Here is a 19,444-nt window from a genome sequence, read left to right as displayed (position 1 = left end):
CTCCCTTTAAGGTGGATTTAAAAGGAGAATCTGGGTTCCCTAGTTTAAACACCAATGGAAGTGATGCTGTTTGGGGGTGGATTCCAGTATCACATTGGCTGCCCATGGGGGGGGGGCACAAAACTCAGATTTTGCACGGGGCTCCATTTCCCCTAGCTACGCCTCTGCCTGGAGGGGAGAGCAGAAGGGACTGCCAGCTGGGGGGGGGGGGCAGGGCAGGGGAGTCTGCTGTCCTTGGCCTCGGAGAGCTGCTTTTATAAGCACTGAGGCCGGGGGCAGGGCTTGGGGAGGTGTGGCCACGTCCCCATGGGCGGGTGGGGGCGTGGCCCCAACTCCGAACCCACCCCATAAAAAATCTATACTGTCACCTGACCAGCTTCCACAGCTTCCACAGTGAGGAATAAAGCGTGCGTGTACCATATCCTGGTCCAGCATTGTAATGTCTGCTCCACCCTGGATTTCCGCTTTTCTCCAAGGAGCTCAGAGTGGTGTCCTGTCATCCATTTTACCCTCTGAGGTAGTTAGGCTGAGAGAGCGGGGTTTCTGCTGGAATGAATCCTGTTAACCTTTCAGGAGCCACAGGACTCCTGCTTGATTTTGCTTCTATAGGCTGCCATGTAGAGTTATCTTCTCTGGCCACAGTGAGATTCAGAGCCAAACAGCACACTCAGAATGGCTTAGTGCCACGTTTTCTGGTCTGTGGCACTTAGTGGAATTGCTGCCCTGACCCTCCCTCCCAGCCCTTCCGTGCTTCAGTGGCAAAGGCCCAGGTGAAGCGTCCTGGCAGGGAGGCCCCTCTGGCCACAGCTGGCTCCACCCTCTTCACACGGAGCTGCCCGAAGGGGCATTGCTGCTGACCTGGGCTGTCACTACCTAGTGCAGGGGTAGGGAACCTGCGGCTCTCCAGATGTTCAGGAACTACAATTCCCATCAGCCTGGCCATGCTGACAGGGGCTGCTGGGAATTGTAGTTCCTGAACATCTGGAGAGCCGCAGGTTCCCTACCCCTGACCTAGTGGATGTGTTCCTGGGGGAATTTGGAGGGAGAAGGACTAATCTTGCATTCTGTTTTCTTCCAGACTGCAATGGAAGTGATGCAGTTTACCACTGAAGAGGTATATGACGTCCTTAGACTGCTTGCAGGGATTTTGCACCTGGGCAACATTGAATTTATGACTGCCGGTGGAGCACAGGTGTCCTTCAAAACAGGTGACAAAAAAGGCTTTTTGGGTTGTGCACAGAATGGCACGTCTGGCACGTCAAGCCTGCAAATCCGGATTTTCACAAATTCATTTCTTTATTGGAAAGTTGATTCAAGTAGCTGTTCTGTTACTGTTCTGGGAACTATTGGTGTGGTGGTGGCCACGAGCACAGATGGCTGTAGAATGGGTTTAGGCTGATTGACAGAGGAGTGTCTACTAAGCATGGGGACTAAATGGAACTTCCATATTCAGAGGCAGCACACCTCTGAATACCATTGCGAGGAGGCAGCATCTGGGGAGGGCCTTGTCGCCTGCACTCTGTTGGCCTTCCCAGGGAGGGAACTGGGTGGAACCACAGGCTGGACTAGATCAGCCGCTGTCCTGATCCGGCAGGGATCGTCTGGTGTTCTTGTGAAGGGCGGGGGGAGTGGTTCTGAGCTGAAGGGATTGGGCCACTTGATGCTTGGGTGGTTCGCCCCAACAGAGCACGTTTGATGATGGATTTGAACCCAAATGGAATTTCTTTCTGTATTTCTTTTTCTTGTCTTTTTACATGGTGCTGCTAGCTCTGAGTAGATCCTCAGAGTTACTTGGACTGGACTCCACGCAGCTAACTGAAGCACTGACACAGAGATCAATGATACTCAGGGGAGAAGAAATTTTAACGCCTCTCAGTGTTCAGCAGGTAAAATCAAGTTCACCTGGGTTGTGTTTGCATGTAATTACACAGACACACAGACACACACACAGACACAGACACACACACAGACACACACACACACACACACACGTGTGGGGGGAAATATATATTTTCCCCCCTGGCGTTTGTTTCTGATTATGCTCTACTTCAACACGTTGCAGACTCTTCTCTAGAGACTAGAAAACTCAGCGTGACCAAGATAAAGCTGCCGTCCCATCTGATGGCCTGGGATAGGGAAATGTCGTAAGAGCTCCTGGTTTCAGCAGGAGTAGTTGGTGGGGGGGGGGGGGGGCCTCAGCCTTTTTTACCCTGTGGTCATGTTTGAATTCAGACACAGTGTGGTGGGCACAACTACAAAATGTCTGATGAGGCCACAATCACAGAATATTGGAGAGAGAGGTCGTGCATAATTCTAGCAGCAGTTCTTCCAAATTTCAGAATCTGATACAGCGTAATGATTGACAGAAGGATCCTAAGAGTGTGGAGCCAGAAGAAGGGGAGGAGAGCAATGGCTGCTGGGAAATGAATGTTTGGGAGAGACTGGGCAGAGGGTCGTATGAGAGAAGACTAGAGCAGAAATGCAGTTTTGATGTTGCCTTGGTGTAGACAAGTGTGGTAGCTTGCTGATGCTATCTCAAGAGTGCAGGAATATCAAGAGTGCCACCCACTCCACCTCCTCTGTCTGTTTGAAGCCTCTGGGCCACCCCTGAACCTTGACAGAGGCACCACTAGAGGACAAGTGGAGCAGTGGAGACCGGGGGGTGGGGGCTTCTCCTCCCCTGATGCAGTTGATCACATTGACAAGTTCTTTGCTGGTGTTTTAAGCCAGTGGGGCCAAGTGGAAAGCTAGAGACGGAACGGGGCAGCCAGACCCGGAGTTCGAGAGGAGCTGGTGATCATGAGAGAGGTGCTTGTGGAGGGGAAGCAAGTTTAGTCTTTGCACTGGGAGGCTGCTGCCTTGCGGGGGACGGGGCACCATCTTCCTTCTCGTGAGTCCTGAAAGTGGGAGGGGATGCCTGGGTCCCTGCCTCAGAGTGTTGGCGTTTGTGGGAGAGGCGGCCAGATTGTCCTAGCAGAGGGAAAGGCCTTTCACGTTCAGGAGAGCAATATGCTGCTTTGCAGGACTCCCGAGGGAATCTTCTTCTTACCTTGGGATTTTCATGGGGTCCTCCATTAATCCCCGGTTCCACCTGTGCCTGGATCTCAGTGGAGGGGTGTGGGAGAGCAGGGGGCTTCCGTATTTCCGGTGGCTGTCAAAATTAAGAGGGGGGAGGAAATGTTTGCTGACGTGTTTATTTGGCACTCGGGGTTGGGGGGTGGCGGGAAAGGTGGCTCTGCACTTTCACTCATGTGGAATAATGCACTTTCAATCCACTTTAGCAGTTGTTTGCTGTTGAGTTTTGCCATTTTACACAGTAAAACCCAGCTGCAAAGTGCACTGAAAGTTGATTGAAAGTGCATTATTGAAAGTTTGTACCTATTATATGTCCTATGGAGCCTTTCCCTAAGACCAGAGGAAGAGCCTCTTGCCCTGCATGGAGCAGGTTCCTTCCTTGCTCCAGGGAAATCGCCACTGCTGACGGGATGCTCTGAGGGATTCAGCCCACTCAATTTGCCATGTTCTATATATCAGCCCTGCACTTGGGGTTGTGCTGCAGGAAAGTGTCAGAGTTTTGTTTCTTGATGAAAACTAACTTGCTTGTATGATCTCTCCCCCCCGCCGCCCCCCCCCCCCCCAGGCAATAGATAGCAGAGATTCGATGGCGATGGCACTTTATTCCCAGTGTTTTGCTTGGGTTATTAAAAAAATCAACAGCCGAATAAAAGGCAACAATGACTTCAAGTCCATTGGGATTTTGGATATCTTTGGATTCGAGAATTTTGAGGTATGTTCCAAACATTTTGGTTACAGATGAAGCTTTTATCTTATGGCGCTGGTTTCTCAAGTAACTAAGACAGCCAGTGTGGTATAGTGGTTAAGAGCAGGTGGATTCTAATCTGGAGAACTGGGTTTGATTCCCCACTCCTCCACCTGAGTGGCAGAGGCTTATCTGGTGAACCAGATGTGTATCCACACTCCTGCATTCCTGCTGGGTGACCTTGGGCTAGTCTCAGTTCTTCAGAGCTCTCTCAGCCCCACCTACCTCACAAGGTGTCTGTTGTGGGGAGAGGAAAGGAAAGGAGGTTGTAAGCCACCTTGAGTCTCCTTACAAGAGAGAAAAGGGGGGGGGGTACAAATCCAAATTCTTCTTTTAAATGCAGATTGTCAGTCACGTGAGGCATTGTTTTTAATTGTTTGAACTTTTCTTGTCTTTTGTAGGTCAATCGCTTTGAGCAGTTCAGTATTAACTATGCAAATGAGAAGCTGCAGGAGTATTTCAACAAGCACATTTTTTCATTAGAGCAGTTGGAATATAGCAAGTAAGAGCTGCAAATCTGTCCCCCCCCCCATTAACTAAGTGGAATTTGCTTTTGATTTGGAGCCTCTGTTCCTATGATGCATCTTTAACCCCCACAAGCTTCATTTCACAACAATATCCCGAAAGTTGTGTGAAGGGTAGACTTTGAAATCTTTGGACTGCATCAAAAGATGCCCTTGTGCTGTCTGCGTGTGTGTTGGTGTGCTTTCCACTCATCCCATGCTTTTGCCATGTGTTCTCTGGGGGTGGCGCTGAGGTCTGTTGGAGGGGGGTGGAGATGAGAAGGCCTCAGCCCACAAGTGGAACTTTGCTCCTGGCGTGCTGGATCCAAGCCTCTGCCTTTGGTCCTGGTTGTGAAATGCCTGGCGTAGGTGGCCCAGTCTCACTGCATCTCAGAAGCTAAGTGGGGGTAAGCTGTGGTTCGCTCTGGGCTTTGGGAGACTTCCAAGGAAGACCGGAGTCACTATGTAGAGGCAGGCAATGGCAAACCATCTCCGTTTGTCTCCTGCCTTGATCTGAAGGGCCAAGGCTAGCCTGATTTCATCAGATCTTGGAAACGAAGCAAGGTCAGTCCTGGTTGGTACGTGGAGAGGAGACCACAAGTGAGGCTCACGGTTGCTGTGCAGAGCAGACAAGAGCTTTGGCCCGCTTTGGTCCTCTTTGGCCTGGAGAACCTGGGCTGTGACTTGGTGGCCCTTCCGTCGCCTCCACTGAAATGCGTGTCTTGTTTTAGAGAGGGACTGATGTGGGAAGACATCAACTGGACAGATAATGGGGAGTGCTTGGATCTCATTGAAAAAGTAAGTCACTTCCTGTGTGTTGTGATAAGTGATACATTTCCATTGATACCGATTTTATTGTTAATTTCTTTGGAGCTGTTGGCTATGAGGCAGCCTGTTACATTTGAGAAATAAATAACGATGAGGTTGGGGGATACGTTTCATACATTTCTACACACCTTCAACACAGGATTTACAAAGTGTCATAAGATGAAATTCCAGCCATTTGCATAAGGTGTACAGAGAAGAAGAGTTGGTTTTTATACCTTGCTTTTTCTCTACCTTCAAGGAATCTCAAAGCAGTTTACAATCACTTTCCCTCCCCCCTACCCACAGTTCTAGCTGCTCGTGTTCTCTGAGTCCTTGACTCTCGTTTCAAGCCATGAGCTTGCATCCATGAACAAGCAAAAAGATCAACAGAGTTAGTCCAGTTCCTCTTGCACAATATCTTGTGCAACACTTCGCACTTTCCTCCCAATAATTCCCAGAAATTAGTTGCACCAACAGAAATATACAACAAGTTTGGTTCAGGGCCAGTGGCTTCAGTGGTCTATTTCTTGCCTTTTGGCTTGAGTAAGAAAAACGTTTGTTCTGGATCCAACCCATTGTGCTCAGATCCGGTCTGTTCCTAGTGTACGCTCTGAGTTGCATATTTTGTCTTCCCTGTCTCCCATTTCCCCTTTTTTTGAATCATTAAGCAAAATTTGCTTGGACTCCTTCCTTTCCTGCCCTTCGTGCAGCCCCCGTGGCAGCTTTGGGGACCAGTTCCTGCAGCTGGAAGGAGGCATCAGGCAAGCTGGGGGTGTCTCTGGACTCCATTTGCAGCTCAAAACTTTCGAGACTTTACTGGTTTACTCTATTCATTTTAGACAGTTTTGTGTGCTTTTCCCCCCAAAGAATAATTAAAAAGAGCATTGGCTGTAAAGTGGGGCCTTCTTGACATTATTTTGTCTTCCTTCCCTAGAAACTCGGTTTGTTAGCACTTATTAATGAAGAAAGCCATTTCCCTCAAGCGACTGACAGCACCTTGCTGGCAAAGTTACACATCCAACATTCAGTAAGTAAGACCCACCATGTTCATTGGGATGTGTGAACTCAGGGGGGGTTGCAGTTCTTACTTTTTTAAAAAAAAAATTTTAATTGATATTTCGGAATTATTACAGATTTATATTGTATATTTTGTATTCATCCTCCATATCCTCCCCCCCCTTTTTTCCCTCCTCCCCCCCCCCTTCCTCTCTTCTTTAGATGTGCAGCAGCAGGTCCATTCTTTTCAATCTTCTTGTCCATTTTTCTTCTATAATTCCAATTTCGTTTAGCCAGTCTTTGAATTCCATCCAAATCCACTTCATATCTTTTTGTTTTTCTTGCCATATTTGATTTCTTGACATTATGTCAAAAATTTCTAGTTGTATTTGCTCCCAAATATATTCCAACTATTTCTGCATTGTCCATATTTTTTTGTCTTTCCACCCCAATGCTATTACTGCATGGGCCGCTCTGATCATAAATTTGAAAAGCTTTCTCTTTCTTTGTTCTATTATTGTGTAATCCGATATGCCTATAAATAGTAAATCTTTCTTTCTTTCTTTCTTTCTTTCTTTCTTTCTTTCTTTCTTTCTTTCTTTATTTATTTATTTATTTATTTATTTATTTATTTATTTATTTATTTATTTTATATACCGCCCCTCCCCCAAAGGGCTCTGGGCGGTGAACAACAGAGTAATAACAGCAATAATATTAAAACCCCGATTAAAACAGCAGATTAAATAAAATTACAGCGGCGTCCGACAACTTCATAAAACTTCACCCACCCTGGAAAGCAAACCCAAAAGGCTGAGGGCCCCGTAAGAATTAAAGGCCCAGAGCATAAGAAGGAGGGGAGAAGGAGGAGGGGGAGGGCGCACATCAGCGGTCGGCCCCCCCAAACGCCCGGCGGAACAATTCGGTCTTACAGGCCCTGCGGAACTCTCCAAGGTCCCGCAGGGCCCGAATAGCTGGTGGTAGAGTGTTCCACCAGGCAGGGGCCAGGGCTGTAAAGGCCCTGGCCCGGTAGAGGCCAGCTGCATCATCGAGGGGCTAGGGACAACCAGCAAGTTGGCCTCTGCCGAACGCAGAGGCCGCGAAGGGACATATGGGCTGAGACGGTCCCGAAGGTACGAAGGTCCCAGACCGCGTAAGGCCTTAAAGGTAAGTACCCACACCTTATGAATGATTCGGAACTCAACTGGAAGCCAATGCAAGCGACGTAACACAGGTTGAATGTGTTCTCTAAAGGCACCACCAGTGAGCACACGCGCCGCTGCATGTTGTACCAGTTTCAACTTCCAGATCAGATGTAAGGGAAGGCCCGCGTAGAGCGAGTTACAATAGTCTAACCTAGAGGTGACCGTTGCATGGATCACAGTGGCGAGGTCCGCCTGGGAGAGGAAGGGGGCCAACCGCCGGGCCTGTCGAAGATGAAAAAACGCAACCTGGGTTATATGGGCCACCTGGGTCTCCATTGAAAGAGACGAATCCAGGTGGACCCCCAGGCTGCGGATGGAGGGGGCTGGTGCCAATGTAGCCCCCTCCCACTCCGGCGGCTGAAAATCCCCCACCTCCCCCCGGCGGCCCAGCCAAAGGATCTCCGTCTTCGATGGATTCAGTTTTAACCTGCTCTGTTGTAACCATCCAGCAACCGCCTCCAAACAATGCTGTAGAGCTGCAGGGGCGGCAACTGCCCCCCCCCTCCATCAACAGAATGAGCTGAGTGTCATCAGCATACTGGTGACAGATCAGCCCAAAGCTCCGCACCAACTGAGCAAGTGGTCGCATATAGATGTTAAACAATAGCGGGGAGAGCAATGCCCCCTGAGGTACACCGCAATGAAGCGGGCACCTCTGGGAGGCTTGGTCCCCACACACCACACTTGCTGACTCCGGTCCTGGAGGAACGAGACAATCCACTGAAGGACAGTGCCCCGCACTCCGGAAGCGGCCAGGCGGTGGGCCAAAAGGTCGTGGTCGACCATATCAAACGCTGCAGTAAGGTCTAATAATACCAGCAGCGCCAATCCGCCTTGGTCAAGTTGTATGCGGAGCGTATCTGTGATGGCGACGAGGACAGTCTCCGTCCCATGCCCAGCACGGAAGCCGGACTGGAAGGGATCAAAAGCCTGTGCGTCCTCCAGGAAGCCCTGAAGCTGCTCCAACACCACTCTCTCAATTACCTTCCCCAGAAACGAAAGATTCGAGACGGGGCGGTAATTGGCCAGATCTCCTGGATCTAACGATGGTCTTTTTAAGAGTGGGCGGACCACTGCCTCCTTCAACCCACCCAGAAAGACTCCTTGCTCAAGGGAGCCATTGATGATCTTCAACAGGTGGGGTCGTAGCTCCGCCTGGCAAGCTTTAATAAGCCAGGAGGGGCACGGATCCAGAGGACAGGTAGTAGGTCTAACAGCAGCCAGAACCCTGTCGACACTGGCTTCAGAGAGCAGGGAAAACTGGGCCAAACAAGGGCCAGAAGACGGCAAGGGAGCCTCTAGTTCGCTAATTGTATCCAACGCAGCAGGAAGGTCCTGGCGGAGCGACGCGACTTTATCTGCAAAAAAGCTCATGAATGCCTCACAGCTAATAGCCAATTGAGAATTTGTAGAACCTACAGGTAGTGAGGTCAAAGTCCGAATTAAACGGAACAGTTGCGCTGGGCGGGAGCTAGCAGATGCGAGAGAAGAGGAGAGGAGAGCTCTCTTCGCCTCTTTCGTCGCCATCTCATAGGCCTTCATAAACGTCCTATAGGATGTTAGCGTAGCTTCGTCACGAAACTTCCTCCACACTCGCTCTAGTCGTCTGAGTTCCCGTTTCATATGGCGTAGCTCCTCGGTATACCATGGAGCCAGCCGTGAACAGGGACGCAGAGGACGTCGGGGGGCAACAGCCTCAATGGCATCGGAAAGCCGGGTATTCCAATCTTCCACCTGCTCATCGAGTGTGCCGGCAGGTTCAGGATCCCGCAGAGCATTCAGGAAACCAAGTGGATCCATAAGTCTCCGCGGGCGGACTTAAATCAGTCCGTCACCTAGACGGGGGAGGCATGGCAGGTCCATCCGAACCTTCAGGGCATAATGGTCGGACCATGGCACTCTATCAATAGAGGATACGACCATATTAATTCCCGACCCGAAGACCAAATCCAACGTGTGACCAGCCTCATGAGTGGGGCCAGAACTTACTAAGGAGAGGCCCAGCGTCGCCATGGATGACACCAGGTCCGTGGCTACTGAACATGAGGCGGCGTCGACATGGACATTGAAATCCCCCAAGACAATGAGTCTGGGGAACCTCAATGCCCAGTCAGACACCACCTCCAGCAGCCGCAGCAGACTGTCCCCCGGTGCGCTAGGCGACCGGTACACCAGGAGGACGGCCAACCTCTCCGTTGCCAACCACTCTAGGCCGACACACTCCATGCCGGTGATCTCCGGGACCGGGATAGCCCTGAAGGGGGTGGAATCTCGGATGAACATTGCCACACCGCCCCCCCCCCCCCGGCCCCGTGTTCGTGACTGGTGGAGGCACGCGAAACCTGGTGGGGAAATCTCGCATAGAGCGACCGTCTCCCCTTCACGCACCCAGGTTTCGGTGATACAAGCCAGGTCCATCTGCTGATTTCCTAAGAAATCCCGAAGCACTGCTGTTTTATTATTGATGGACCTGGCATTGATCAACACCAGGGACGAAGCAGGGTGTTCCTGAACCCAACCACCTTCGTTTCTTGGGATAGGTCGGAGGGCAGAAGGTGAACGAGCATACCCATATCTCGATCGTCTTCTCTCATAGGCCCACTGCCTACCGTACTTACCTCGTCCCATTAAAACTGGGATTCCTAGCCCCAATGGCGCCCCCATATCCCCACCACTCCCTGTTTATCTAATAGCCTACTAAAAAATGATTTAACCCTTACAGGTGGGACTAAACTTACTACTAACTAACATCAATCAACTAGCTGTAATAAATAGACTAGACACTCCACCTGGACAAACCGGCTACTGACTACCCACTAATCCTACAATATACTAAACAACTACTCTACAATACATTCCTAACTAAATTAACAGACAGGAGTAGAATAGAGGAACGAAGTCTGCACCAAAGCACTGATATAGCAACTCAGTACTCTCACTAATGAGTTGCAGATGTAACCAATCGTCGTAGGTACCTGTAAAGGATTCAATGGTGTTGATGAGAGGGGCAGCCGCCTGGCCTTGACTACATTCCACAGCCCGGGCGATGGGCCAGCTTCTCCGGCGGAGACCTTATCTCTGCGAGGGAGATGAGACCTCCGTTCCCATGGGAATCCGGGAGGGGGGATGGGATGGACAGAGTTATAACCTGTGTTTCTGGCGGGAGATCTTATTCCTGCCACTGCGTGTACTTGAGCTTTCTAAGATGTCTGAATAAACGGTCTTTTACACCAAAGAGCCTTTTATTTCTGCTTCTATGGAATTCCTTACATTGTGGCAGGAATCTTAATTCATCTATATTCCTAGTGCAGTGGACCTCTGGTGCCTCGGCATGGAGAGGTTGGATGTTTCTGGGGAAGGTGCGGTAGCCCCCAAAGAGGGCTCCGTCCTTTCCCTTCTGGATCTGGAGGAACCGGCGGAGAAGCGGGTCCTCGCTGGTGACTCTTTCCCACGTCCTACGTATCAGCACGAGTCTTCCTATACTCCCGTTGGAACGAGGGACGTGAAAGGCGACCATGGGGACTTACATGAGTCGTTTGGGGCAGCTGTCCATGGATCGGCCTGTGGATCGGATAGCTACCCGGTTTCGTATGGGTTACAAACCTCAGATGCTACCTGTCACGGAGGAGACGGACCTGACCACCTTTCATGCGGCAACCCAGGAGTCCATTGAACGATTCCTGGACTCGTATTTTGGTGATGCTCCCAAAGAACCACCGTGGCACAGCACTGGGGCCCGTCCGAAGACCACCGTGACACTGGGACTATACCAGGGATTGGGAGGGTATCCGTACCGTCTTCCGATCGGACCCCTGATCCCGGAGCAGCGGCTGCACCTGAGATGCCCGTGGAGCCACCGGTGGAGCACGATGCCTCAGCGTCCAGACGACGAGGAGTCCGGAGAAAGCCTGCACTCCCCAGCCGGATCTGTTCCCTCTCCCATCGAAAGAGAGCTGGGATGAGGAAGTGGGCCGACTGCGAGATGCCCAAGAAGCCTGGGCCCGTGAACGCCAGCTATGGGAAGAGGAACGGGAACAGCTGCAGCAAGAGCGTGAAAACCTGCAGAGAGACCGGGAGCAGCAGCGCAAAGAAGTCCAACTCAAATTGGACCGTGCCAAAGAGGCGCTCCAACGGCAATATGCGCAGAATCTATCAGTCCATGATAAAGTCCTGGAACACTCCAAACTGAACTTACAGCGTCAACACGAAAGTGTTCAGGCCTTGCGTACACAAAGTGAACTTACTGCAGCTGTTCAACGGGACGAACTGGCTAAATTGGAACGGGAGAAAGCAGCTTTGCATGCGCACCAGGATGCATTGACTCGCAAGGAGAGAGAGCTGGCTGCCTTGGAGAGGGAACTGAAGAAGCAACAGACCAGGACAGCCCAAGTTGGAGCTCCACGCTGTCACAGGTACAGCCGGCGCCAGAGGGGCGCCGCTGCTGGGTCCCGCCACCTTCCAAGGACCGGCCCCCACCGGAACACCATTGGCACCGGCGTTGATACCTCCACCGCATTCCAGCCCCACAGGCAAGAATCGGCGCTGCCTCAACCCGCCAGCCAACTCATGCGCAATCCGCCAAAATAGTAATGGCCGTGGGAGAGGGGGGTTACTACAGGCCTCCAATACCTGCCCGCTTTGATGGGACCGCTTCCAAACTTCCCTACTTCATCTTGCAACTCGATGCCCACATGGAGGACTATGATGATTTATACCGGTCTGAGCGCGAAAAAATACGGGACATCGGCTCAGTCCTGGATGGGGCAGCAGCCGACTGGTTTGTGACTCTTTTGAACCTGCAAGATGAAGATTCTCGCACGGTACCCGCATTCCTCCAAGCCTTGAGGGCTCGCTTCCAAGATCCAGGTGCGGAAAATGAAGCTATCCGCACCATCAAAACTATTCAGCAAGGCAACCGCTCGTTTGCAGAATTTGCCCGTGAATTTCGTGCGGCGGCTGCTCGGCTCCCTCCTGAGTGGCCTGAGCGCATGAAATGCGAATACTTCTCGGATGCTGTCGACGGCAAGCTGCGTGAAACGGTGTTTTTAATTCGGGTCCCCCGCACTATTGCTGATTGGATTGCGTTGGGATCCCAAGTGGCGTCTCGCTTGGAGTACGCTCGTGCCGGTGGCCGCCCACACCCGAAGCCGGCCACTGCGTCCGCCAAGCCCAGCCGCCCCTACCGAGACCACCTCCGAGCGCCGTCGCCGACTGGCTAAGCCCATACCTTTCACCCAAATGGACGGCAGTCCTCTCGGGAGCGAAGGACCGGCCCAGTTCAAAACGCAACCGGTTCTCCTCCGCTGCGCCGACCATTGGGAGAAAATTAGTTTTATTCTGGCGCCAGTGGCCAAACACTCCATAGTTCTGGGCATGCCATGGTTGTTGTTACATGAACCAAAATTCCTTTGGAAAGAAAGGATCTTGGAATTCACTGACCCTCCCTGCGGGGAACACATGAATTGGGGGGAAAACTCGACTTCTCCTGACACACCCCCCCCCTTAGCTTCATCAGCGATTGCTCCCGATTCTACCGGCATCCCACCGGCGTACCAAGATCTAGCCAGAGTATTTCAGGAGCAAGAATGCGATCAGTTGCCACCCCATAGAGACACTGACTGCAAAATCGTAATACAGCCAGGGGCGCAACTGCCCAAAGGTAGAATCTACCGTATGAGTCCCAATGAGGAGAAGGAACTTCGTGCCTTCTTAGACAAGAACCTCGCTCATGTGGGTTCATATGGGCAATGAGCTACCAAACACACACATGCTGCTCCTGTATTGTTTGTAAAAAAGAAAGATGGGTCTTTACGGCTCTGCACAGATTACCGAGGTCTCAATGCAGTCTCCCTGTCCAATAAATACCCTTTGCCTTTAATCAAGGACCTTTTAGACGCATTGGGCAAAGGACGCATCTTTACTAAGTTGGACTTGAGAGAAGCTTACTACAGGGTTAGAATTGCTGAAGGCTATGAACACTTGACTGCATTTAACACAAAGTTTGGACAGTTTGAATACTTAATAATGCCATTCGGGTTAAGTGGGGCCCCCGGAGCTTTTATGGCCCTTATCAACGAAGTTCTCCATGATTTATTGTACAAGGGAGTAGTGGTGTACTTAGATGACGTTTTAATTTATTCACAAACCATGGAGGAGCATGAAGCATTGGTTCGGAAAGTATTGAAACGCTTGCTCAACAACTCCCTCTTTGGCCAACTTTCCAAGCGCTGTTTCCACAAACCTCTATTGACTATTTGGGTTACCGAATCTCGCCCGAGGGCCTACAAATGGATCCTGCTAAGATTGATGCAGTCCTCCAATGGCCGGCCCCCACCAACCGAAAAGAACTCCAATCTTTTCTAGGTTTTGCTAATTTCTATCGTGACTTTATACCCCAATTCGCTGAACTGACTCTCCCTCTCACAGACCTCTTACGCACTCAGGGTAAAGAGCCACTGTCCGCCAAGCCCGGGGCCCCTTTCCTGGTCTGAAGAATGTCAGACAGCCTTTCAGCTTTAAAGTCTGCTTTTACCGCCGAACCTATCCTAAAGCACCCTGACCCAGATCTCCCATTTGTGGTTCACGTGGATGCCTCGGACAAAGCGCTTGGGGCAGCCCTGTTGCAGAGAAATAAAGATGATAGGCTGGTTCCGTGTGCTTATTTATCAAAGAAGTTCTCCGGTGCTGAACTCAACTGGACTGTGGGGGATAAAGAGACTGCGGCCATTAAGGTAGCACTCTCCACTTGGCTAAGCCACTGGCTGGAGGGCTAAACACCCCTTTCAAGTTTGGTGGGATCACAAGAACTTGGCCGCCCTCTCCACCCCCCTCAAGATGTCCGCTGGCAACTTCGTTGGAGCCGATTTCTTTTCTCGTTTCTCTTTCACGGTCCATTTTTCCCCCGGAAAAACCAATAAACTGGCTGATGCGCTCTCGGCCTACCCGGGGAGGGGGGTGGAGCCAGCCACGGACATTCCAAGACTGTTCTCTCCCCCTCCCAATTAGGGCTGGCTGTCACCCGATCTCAGACATCCACTCCTCCTTCTCCGCCCATTCCCAGCCTGGTCTCTCCTTTCCTATGGGAACTTGAGGAGGCGGGGCGACGCGAGCCTCCGGCGGAGGAAGGCGACTCCCAATTGCGTTTGGAGAATGGCGTTTGGCGGCGGGGGGATTGTTGGTACGTGCCTCCCTCCCTCCGCAAGCAGGTTCTCGAGGCCTGCCATGATGCCCGCCTTCGGCTGGACATTTTGGCTTTCTAAAAACTCTGCATTTGGCCGCCGTCAATTCTGGTGGCGCGCGATGCGCAAGGACATTGAGACGTATATTAAAGGTTGCTCTGTTTGTGCAGAAGCCAAGACCGTCCCGGGAAAGCCCCATGGTCTGTTGAAACCTCTCCCGGTGGCCTCCGCCCTGGGAAGTCATCTCCATGGATTTTATTACAGATTTGCCAGAAAGTCATGGCAACCGCGGTCTTGTGGGTGGTGGTGGACTTATTTTCTAAACAAGCCCATTTTATTCCATGTGCTTCCATCCCTCCGCTCCCTAAGTTAGCTTCGTCTGTTCATTCCAGCATATTTACCGTCTACACTCCCCCCCGGTTAAGGTGGTCTCCCACCTCGCCCCCCCACTCATTTCAAAGCTCTGGAACGCTTTGCTAGGGTTGTTAGGGGCCGCCTGCGGTTACCGCCTCTACCGCGTTCAAAGTGACGGTGAGTCGCAGAGAGCGAACAGAACCCTAGAGCAGTATTTACGTTGTTACACCAACTACCACCAAGACAATTGGTGCGAGCTCATTCCGTTTGCGGAGTACGCCTATAACAATGCGGTTCATAGCAGTACGAAAAAAAACCCCTTCGAAATTGTGTCTGGTCGCTCCTTCCCACCATTGCCGCAACTACCTGTGGAAGCATTGGATCCTCCAGAGTTTCAACAATGGATTTCATCTCTGGCCGAGGGGTGGAAATCGGTCCAGACTGCCTTACAACAGGCTAAAGACTCCCCAAAGCTGCAAGCGGATAAGCACCGCACGGATTTCCCTCTGCGCAGGTAGCCTGGGTGTATTTGTCTACCAAAAATCTCAGAGACGTTCATAAATTTTCTAAACTAGGCAAAAGATTCGTGGGACCTTTTCAGATTACTAAAGTGATTAATGATGTCACTGCCCGATTGGATTTGCCTAACTCTCTTAGTAACATTCATCCTGTCTTCCATTCCAGTTTACTCAAGGAGGCTCCCGTTTCCGATGCCTGGCACGACCCGCCGGAGAGGCCCCCACCGACTATTATTGATGGCCACAAGCATTATTCTGAAATTGACGCCATCCTGGACTCTAAACTTTAATCGCAAACGCTTACAATATTTAGTCTCTTGGGTGGGGTATTCCTCTGGGTATAATCAGTGGGTTTATTCCGAAAATATTGACGCCCGCGCACTTATTTCTGCTTTCAACAGCGCCTTTCCGCCCAAACATGGGGGGGTCTTCTTTACGGGAGGCAGAGTGTAAAGGATTCAATGGTGTTGATGAGAGGGGCAGCCGCCTGGCCTTGACTACATTCCACAGCCCGGGCGATGGGCCAGCTTCTCCGGCGGAGACCTTATCTCTGCGAGGGAGATGAGACCTCCGTTCCCATGGGAATCCGGGAGGGGGGATGGGATGGACAGAGTTATAACCTGTGTTTCTGGCGGGAGATCTTATTCCTGCCACTGCGTGTACTTGAGCTTTCTAAGATGTCTGAATAAACGGTCTTTTACACCAAAGAGCCTTTTATTTCTGCTTCTATGGAATTCCTTACATACCTGCCTCTGACCCTCAAATAGCTGTAAAAATGCAGGGAGGGGTCAAGACCAGAGTCAACGGAGTCATCTTTATTTTTACCTTTACATATTTTTCTATGTATATTATCACATTTTCCCACATCTTTTTTACTTCTGTACATTCTAACCACATAAGGGTATATATTGCATTTTTATCCCCACAATGCCAACATTTCGGACTGAGTCCACTTATCATATATGCCAACTGTTTTGGTGTTCTATACCATTTTAATATTAGTTTCTTCTCCAGTTCTGCATATTTATCTATTTTTATCTTATTTATGTTATCTATTGTCTGTTTAATAAGATCTATGTCTTTCACTCCATCTTGTTGCCATTTTTCCATTATAGTTCTGACCATAAATCCTTGATCTTCTATCATGTATTTGTATAAAACTCGTAACATTTGTCCTTTCCTTTCCTCATATATTTTTATACAGTTTTTCATTATACAATCTTCCTCCATCTTGGAGGCTTTTATCTTTTCCCAAATTCCTCTTAATAATAACCAGTTCTCTTTACCTCTTTTCTCTATAAGATTTGGAAACGGTATTAATTCTCCTCTTTCATTATACAGTTGTGCTACCTTGTGTATTCCTTGTCTATGTAGAGATCTTATTGCTTGGCCTCCTTCCTTTCCGACCATGCTCCCGAGTGGTGCTGTGTCCAGAATCCCTGGCATCCATTTCCCCTTCCATTTCTCCCAAATTTCCACTAACACTTTTCGAGGGCCTTTTAATTTTTGTCTTTCTGTTTCTGAGCAACTTGAATATATTCCAAAGCTACCGATGTTCAAATTTATTTCGTTTTCAAACTTCATCCATCTGTCTCTTTTGTCTATTTGAATTCCCATCAAACTTTTTATTTGAAATGCCTCATAGTATTCCTGTAGTTTTGGGAGCCCCCAACCCATTAATTTTTTAGACATATAGACTATTTTATTCATCACTCTTGGTTTCTTTCGATTAAATGCCCATAATTTAATTTTCTTGTCCCATTCTTCAAATTGTTTCTTCTTAATCTCTAACAGCAAAGTGCGAAATAGATAGAAGAGTTTTGGCGTTATACACATTGTTAATGCCACAGTTCTCATTTGCAGTTCTTACTAACCACCCCCATCCCCACTAGACACACGTTTCCAGTTTAATTTATTCAGAGACCTTATAGGCTTTAGTGGACACCGTGTGTAACAGACTTCTCTCTGTGAGACACCTCTGAAGATGCCAGCCACAGATGCAGGCGAAACGTGAGGAACAAGATCCTCCTCTCTATTCCAGTGTTGCACTTAAAAAAGCCTCATCTGTTATTTCTCTCCTTTGTGAATAGAGCAATCCTTTTTATGTGAAACCAAGAGTTGCTGTCCACAACTTCGGAGTGAAACACTATGCTGGGGAGGTAATTTTTTCTTTTCTTAAGTGCCTTGAGAGTGTTCCAAATAGTTCTTGAGCAGCAGTTGTGCTTTGCCCTGGAGCTGCTTGCAGATTAACTGAAGCATTCGGTTTCCTCCTTCCGATGCTGTCAGAAGTTCCCAAGGCAGCTTGGTTTGCTGTTGTTGTTTTTTGCCTCCTTCAAGTGGAGCATGTCTTAATTCTTTTGAACTAGGTCCAGTATGATGTCAGAGGAATCTTGGAGAAAAACAGGGACACCTTCCGGGATGATCTCCTGAACCTGCTACAGGAAAGCAGGTATGCCTGCACAACCTCTCCGAAGGCCTTGATCTTATAAGGCCCAAGAATGTGGACACATAGTCTCACATTTACCAGTGGGTACTATCAAGCTGAGTGTGACCGCCGTTATCTGAAATCTGGGCCCAGGTGTGCACTTGTGTTAATGGAGTCTAACACTAACTTCTGCCCCAGAACACTGGAATGGGGATAACTCTAGCTGTAGGGAACATACTTTTTCTCTCTCAGAATCCACCATAATCTAAACCCTCTATAAAGACTGCAGACCTGTCTCAGGTCTTTTGGGGATGCTCAGGAAGATTTATTTCTTGAGTGACAGAATTGGAGGGCTCCAGTTGTCATGTGCTGCATTTATCGTCCTATTAAATTTTGGACAGATGAAAGAACTCATAAATATTTTATTGGTGCAATTTGGGCTTGTGTGTAAACACTTTGACTGTCTTTGTGTATCTGAATTTTACAGAGCATGCTGCAAGGCATATTCAAGTTTTTATCTTTTAAAAATTCCATATTTAAGGTGGAACTTGAATACCTTCTTCTCGCTTGACTGTTAACTGTTTCAAGACTTTCCATAGAGAAAAATCCCCATAAAATAGTTAAAGGAGCTTCACTAATTTCTTTTTGTCCAGCTTATTAAAAGTGAGGAATGTTTTGGAGTCCCAAGTCAGAGGAATATGTGTGCATGTACAACCACACAAAAAACAACGTGTGTATACCGAGAGAAATGTGAAGTGGGCATCAGATTCTTGAGAAGATGGTTCTTGAGTAGATTCGTAAATGAGCCACCTCGTGACTCAGTGGCAGTTGGGTCCCCTGGTCTCCCTGCCGCTGTGGTTCTTGCTGCCCCTTCCATGGTGGCCAAATGCAGCTCTAGCTCTTCTTATCCCACCGATGGGAGCCCTGAGAATAGCGAGGCCTGCCCGGGAGCCCTCCGCCGCACGTGTGGATCTGCCTCAGCAGAGAGTCCCTTTCCCAAGCACTGCTTGGATTGCATTTTAATGGTGTTTGTCCAAACTGTGCTGTTCCCAGAAAAAGATTCTTCAGCAGCCAACTTGGGCCACAAAGTGGGACAATAAGGTAATAAATAGAAACAGATAGTGTAGTCACAGATTTTTATGGCATACTTTATGGATGTTGGCTGAATCCATTTAACCAGGTGAGATCATGGCGGCAGCTGTCTGGCTTTTGGCTGGGCAGAGGTGAGAAGAGTCCCTCCAGAAGCTGGTGCTAGCCAGTCAGACTCTGAGGGCTCAGTGGCAGTCTAGGATTCGCAGCACTGAACTGTAACGGGGCATAGAGTGTGTTTCTTCTGTCTTCCTTTTCGGCATGAATTCTCCGTCTGCTGTTTCAGCCTTGATTTCATTTATGACCTCTTTGAACACGTTTTGAGCCGCAGCAGTCAAGACACCCTGAAAGGTGGCAGCAAGCGCCGGAAGCCCACTGTCAGCCTCCACTTCAGGGTGAGTTTTTCAGTTGCCTTCAGGGGTTTTCCCAGGCGTTGTGCTCGAACCACGTTTTTAAACCCCTCATCAGCACTCTGAGGAAACCATCATTTGTTTCCAACTGTGGGCATATTTGGTGCCTGAAAAATGATTGTGAGTTTTTAGATTAACTCTG

At 49.5% G+C, this 19,444-nt stretch overlaps 1 protein-coding gene across 4 annotated transcripts in view; it reads left to right on the top strand.

The window, feature by feature from the left end:
• The window catches only part of MYO10 (myosin X), a 293,414-nt gene that overhangs the window by 187,826 nt on the left and 86,144 nt on the right, over positions 1-19,444 (top strand). For all 4 annotated transcript variants that reach the window (XM_048508398.1, XM_048508397.1, XM_048508396.1 and 1 more), the window contains 9 exons: positions 1,079-1,208; positions 1,768-1,886; positions 3,641-3,787; positions 4,222-4,322; positions 5,055-5,121; positions 6,065-6,157; positions 17,469-17,537; positions 17,745-17,827; positions 19,179-19,287. In XM_048508398.1, coding sequence (XP_048364355.1) covers positions 1,079-1,208; positions 1,768-1,886; positions 3,641-3,787; positions 4,222-4,322; positions 5,055-5,121; positions 6,065-6,157; positions 17,469-17,537; positions 17,745-17,827; positions 19,179-19,287 — 918 coding nt within the window. The remainder of the gene's footprint in view (positions 1-1,078; positions 1,209-1,767; positions 1,887-3,640; positions 3,788-4,221; positions 4,323-5,054; positions 5,122-6,064; positions 6,158-17,468; positions 17,538-17,744; positions 17,828-19,178; positions 19,288-19,444) is intronic.

This window comes from Sphaerodactylus townsendi, linkage group LG09, assembly GCF_021028975.2.
Source record: "Sphaerodactylus townsendi isolate TG3544 linkage group LG09, MPM_Stown_v2.3, whole genome shotgun sequence".
Classification (NCBI taxonomy): Eukaryota; Metazoa; Chordata; class Lepidosauria; order Squamata; family Sphaerodactylidae; genus Sphaerodactylus; species Sphaerodactylus townsendi.
This window is presented reverse-complemented; position numbering and strand designations above follow the sequence as displayed.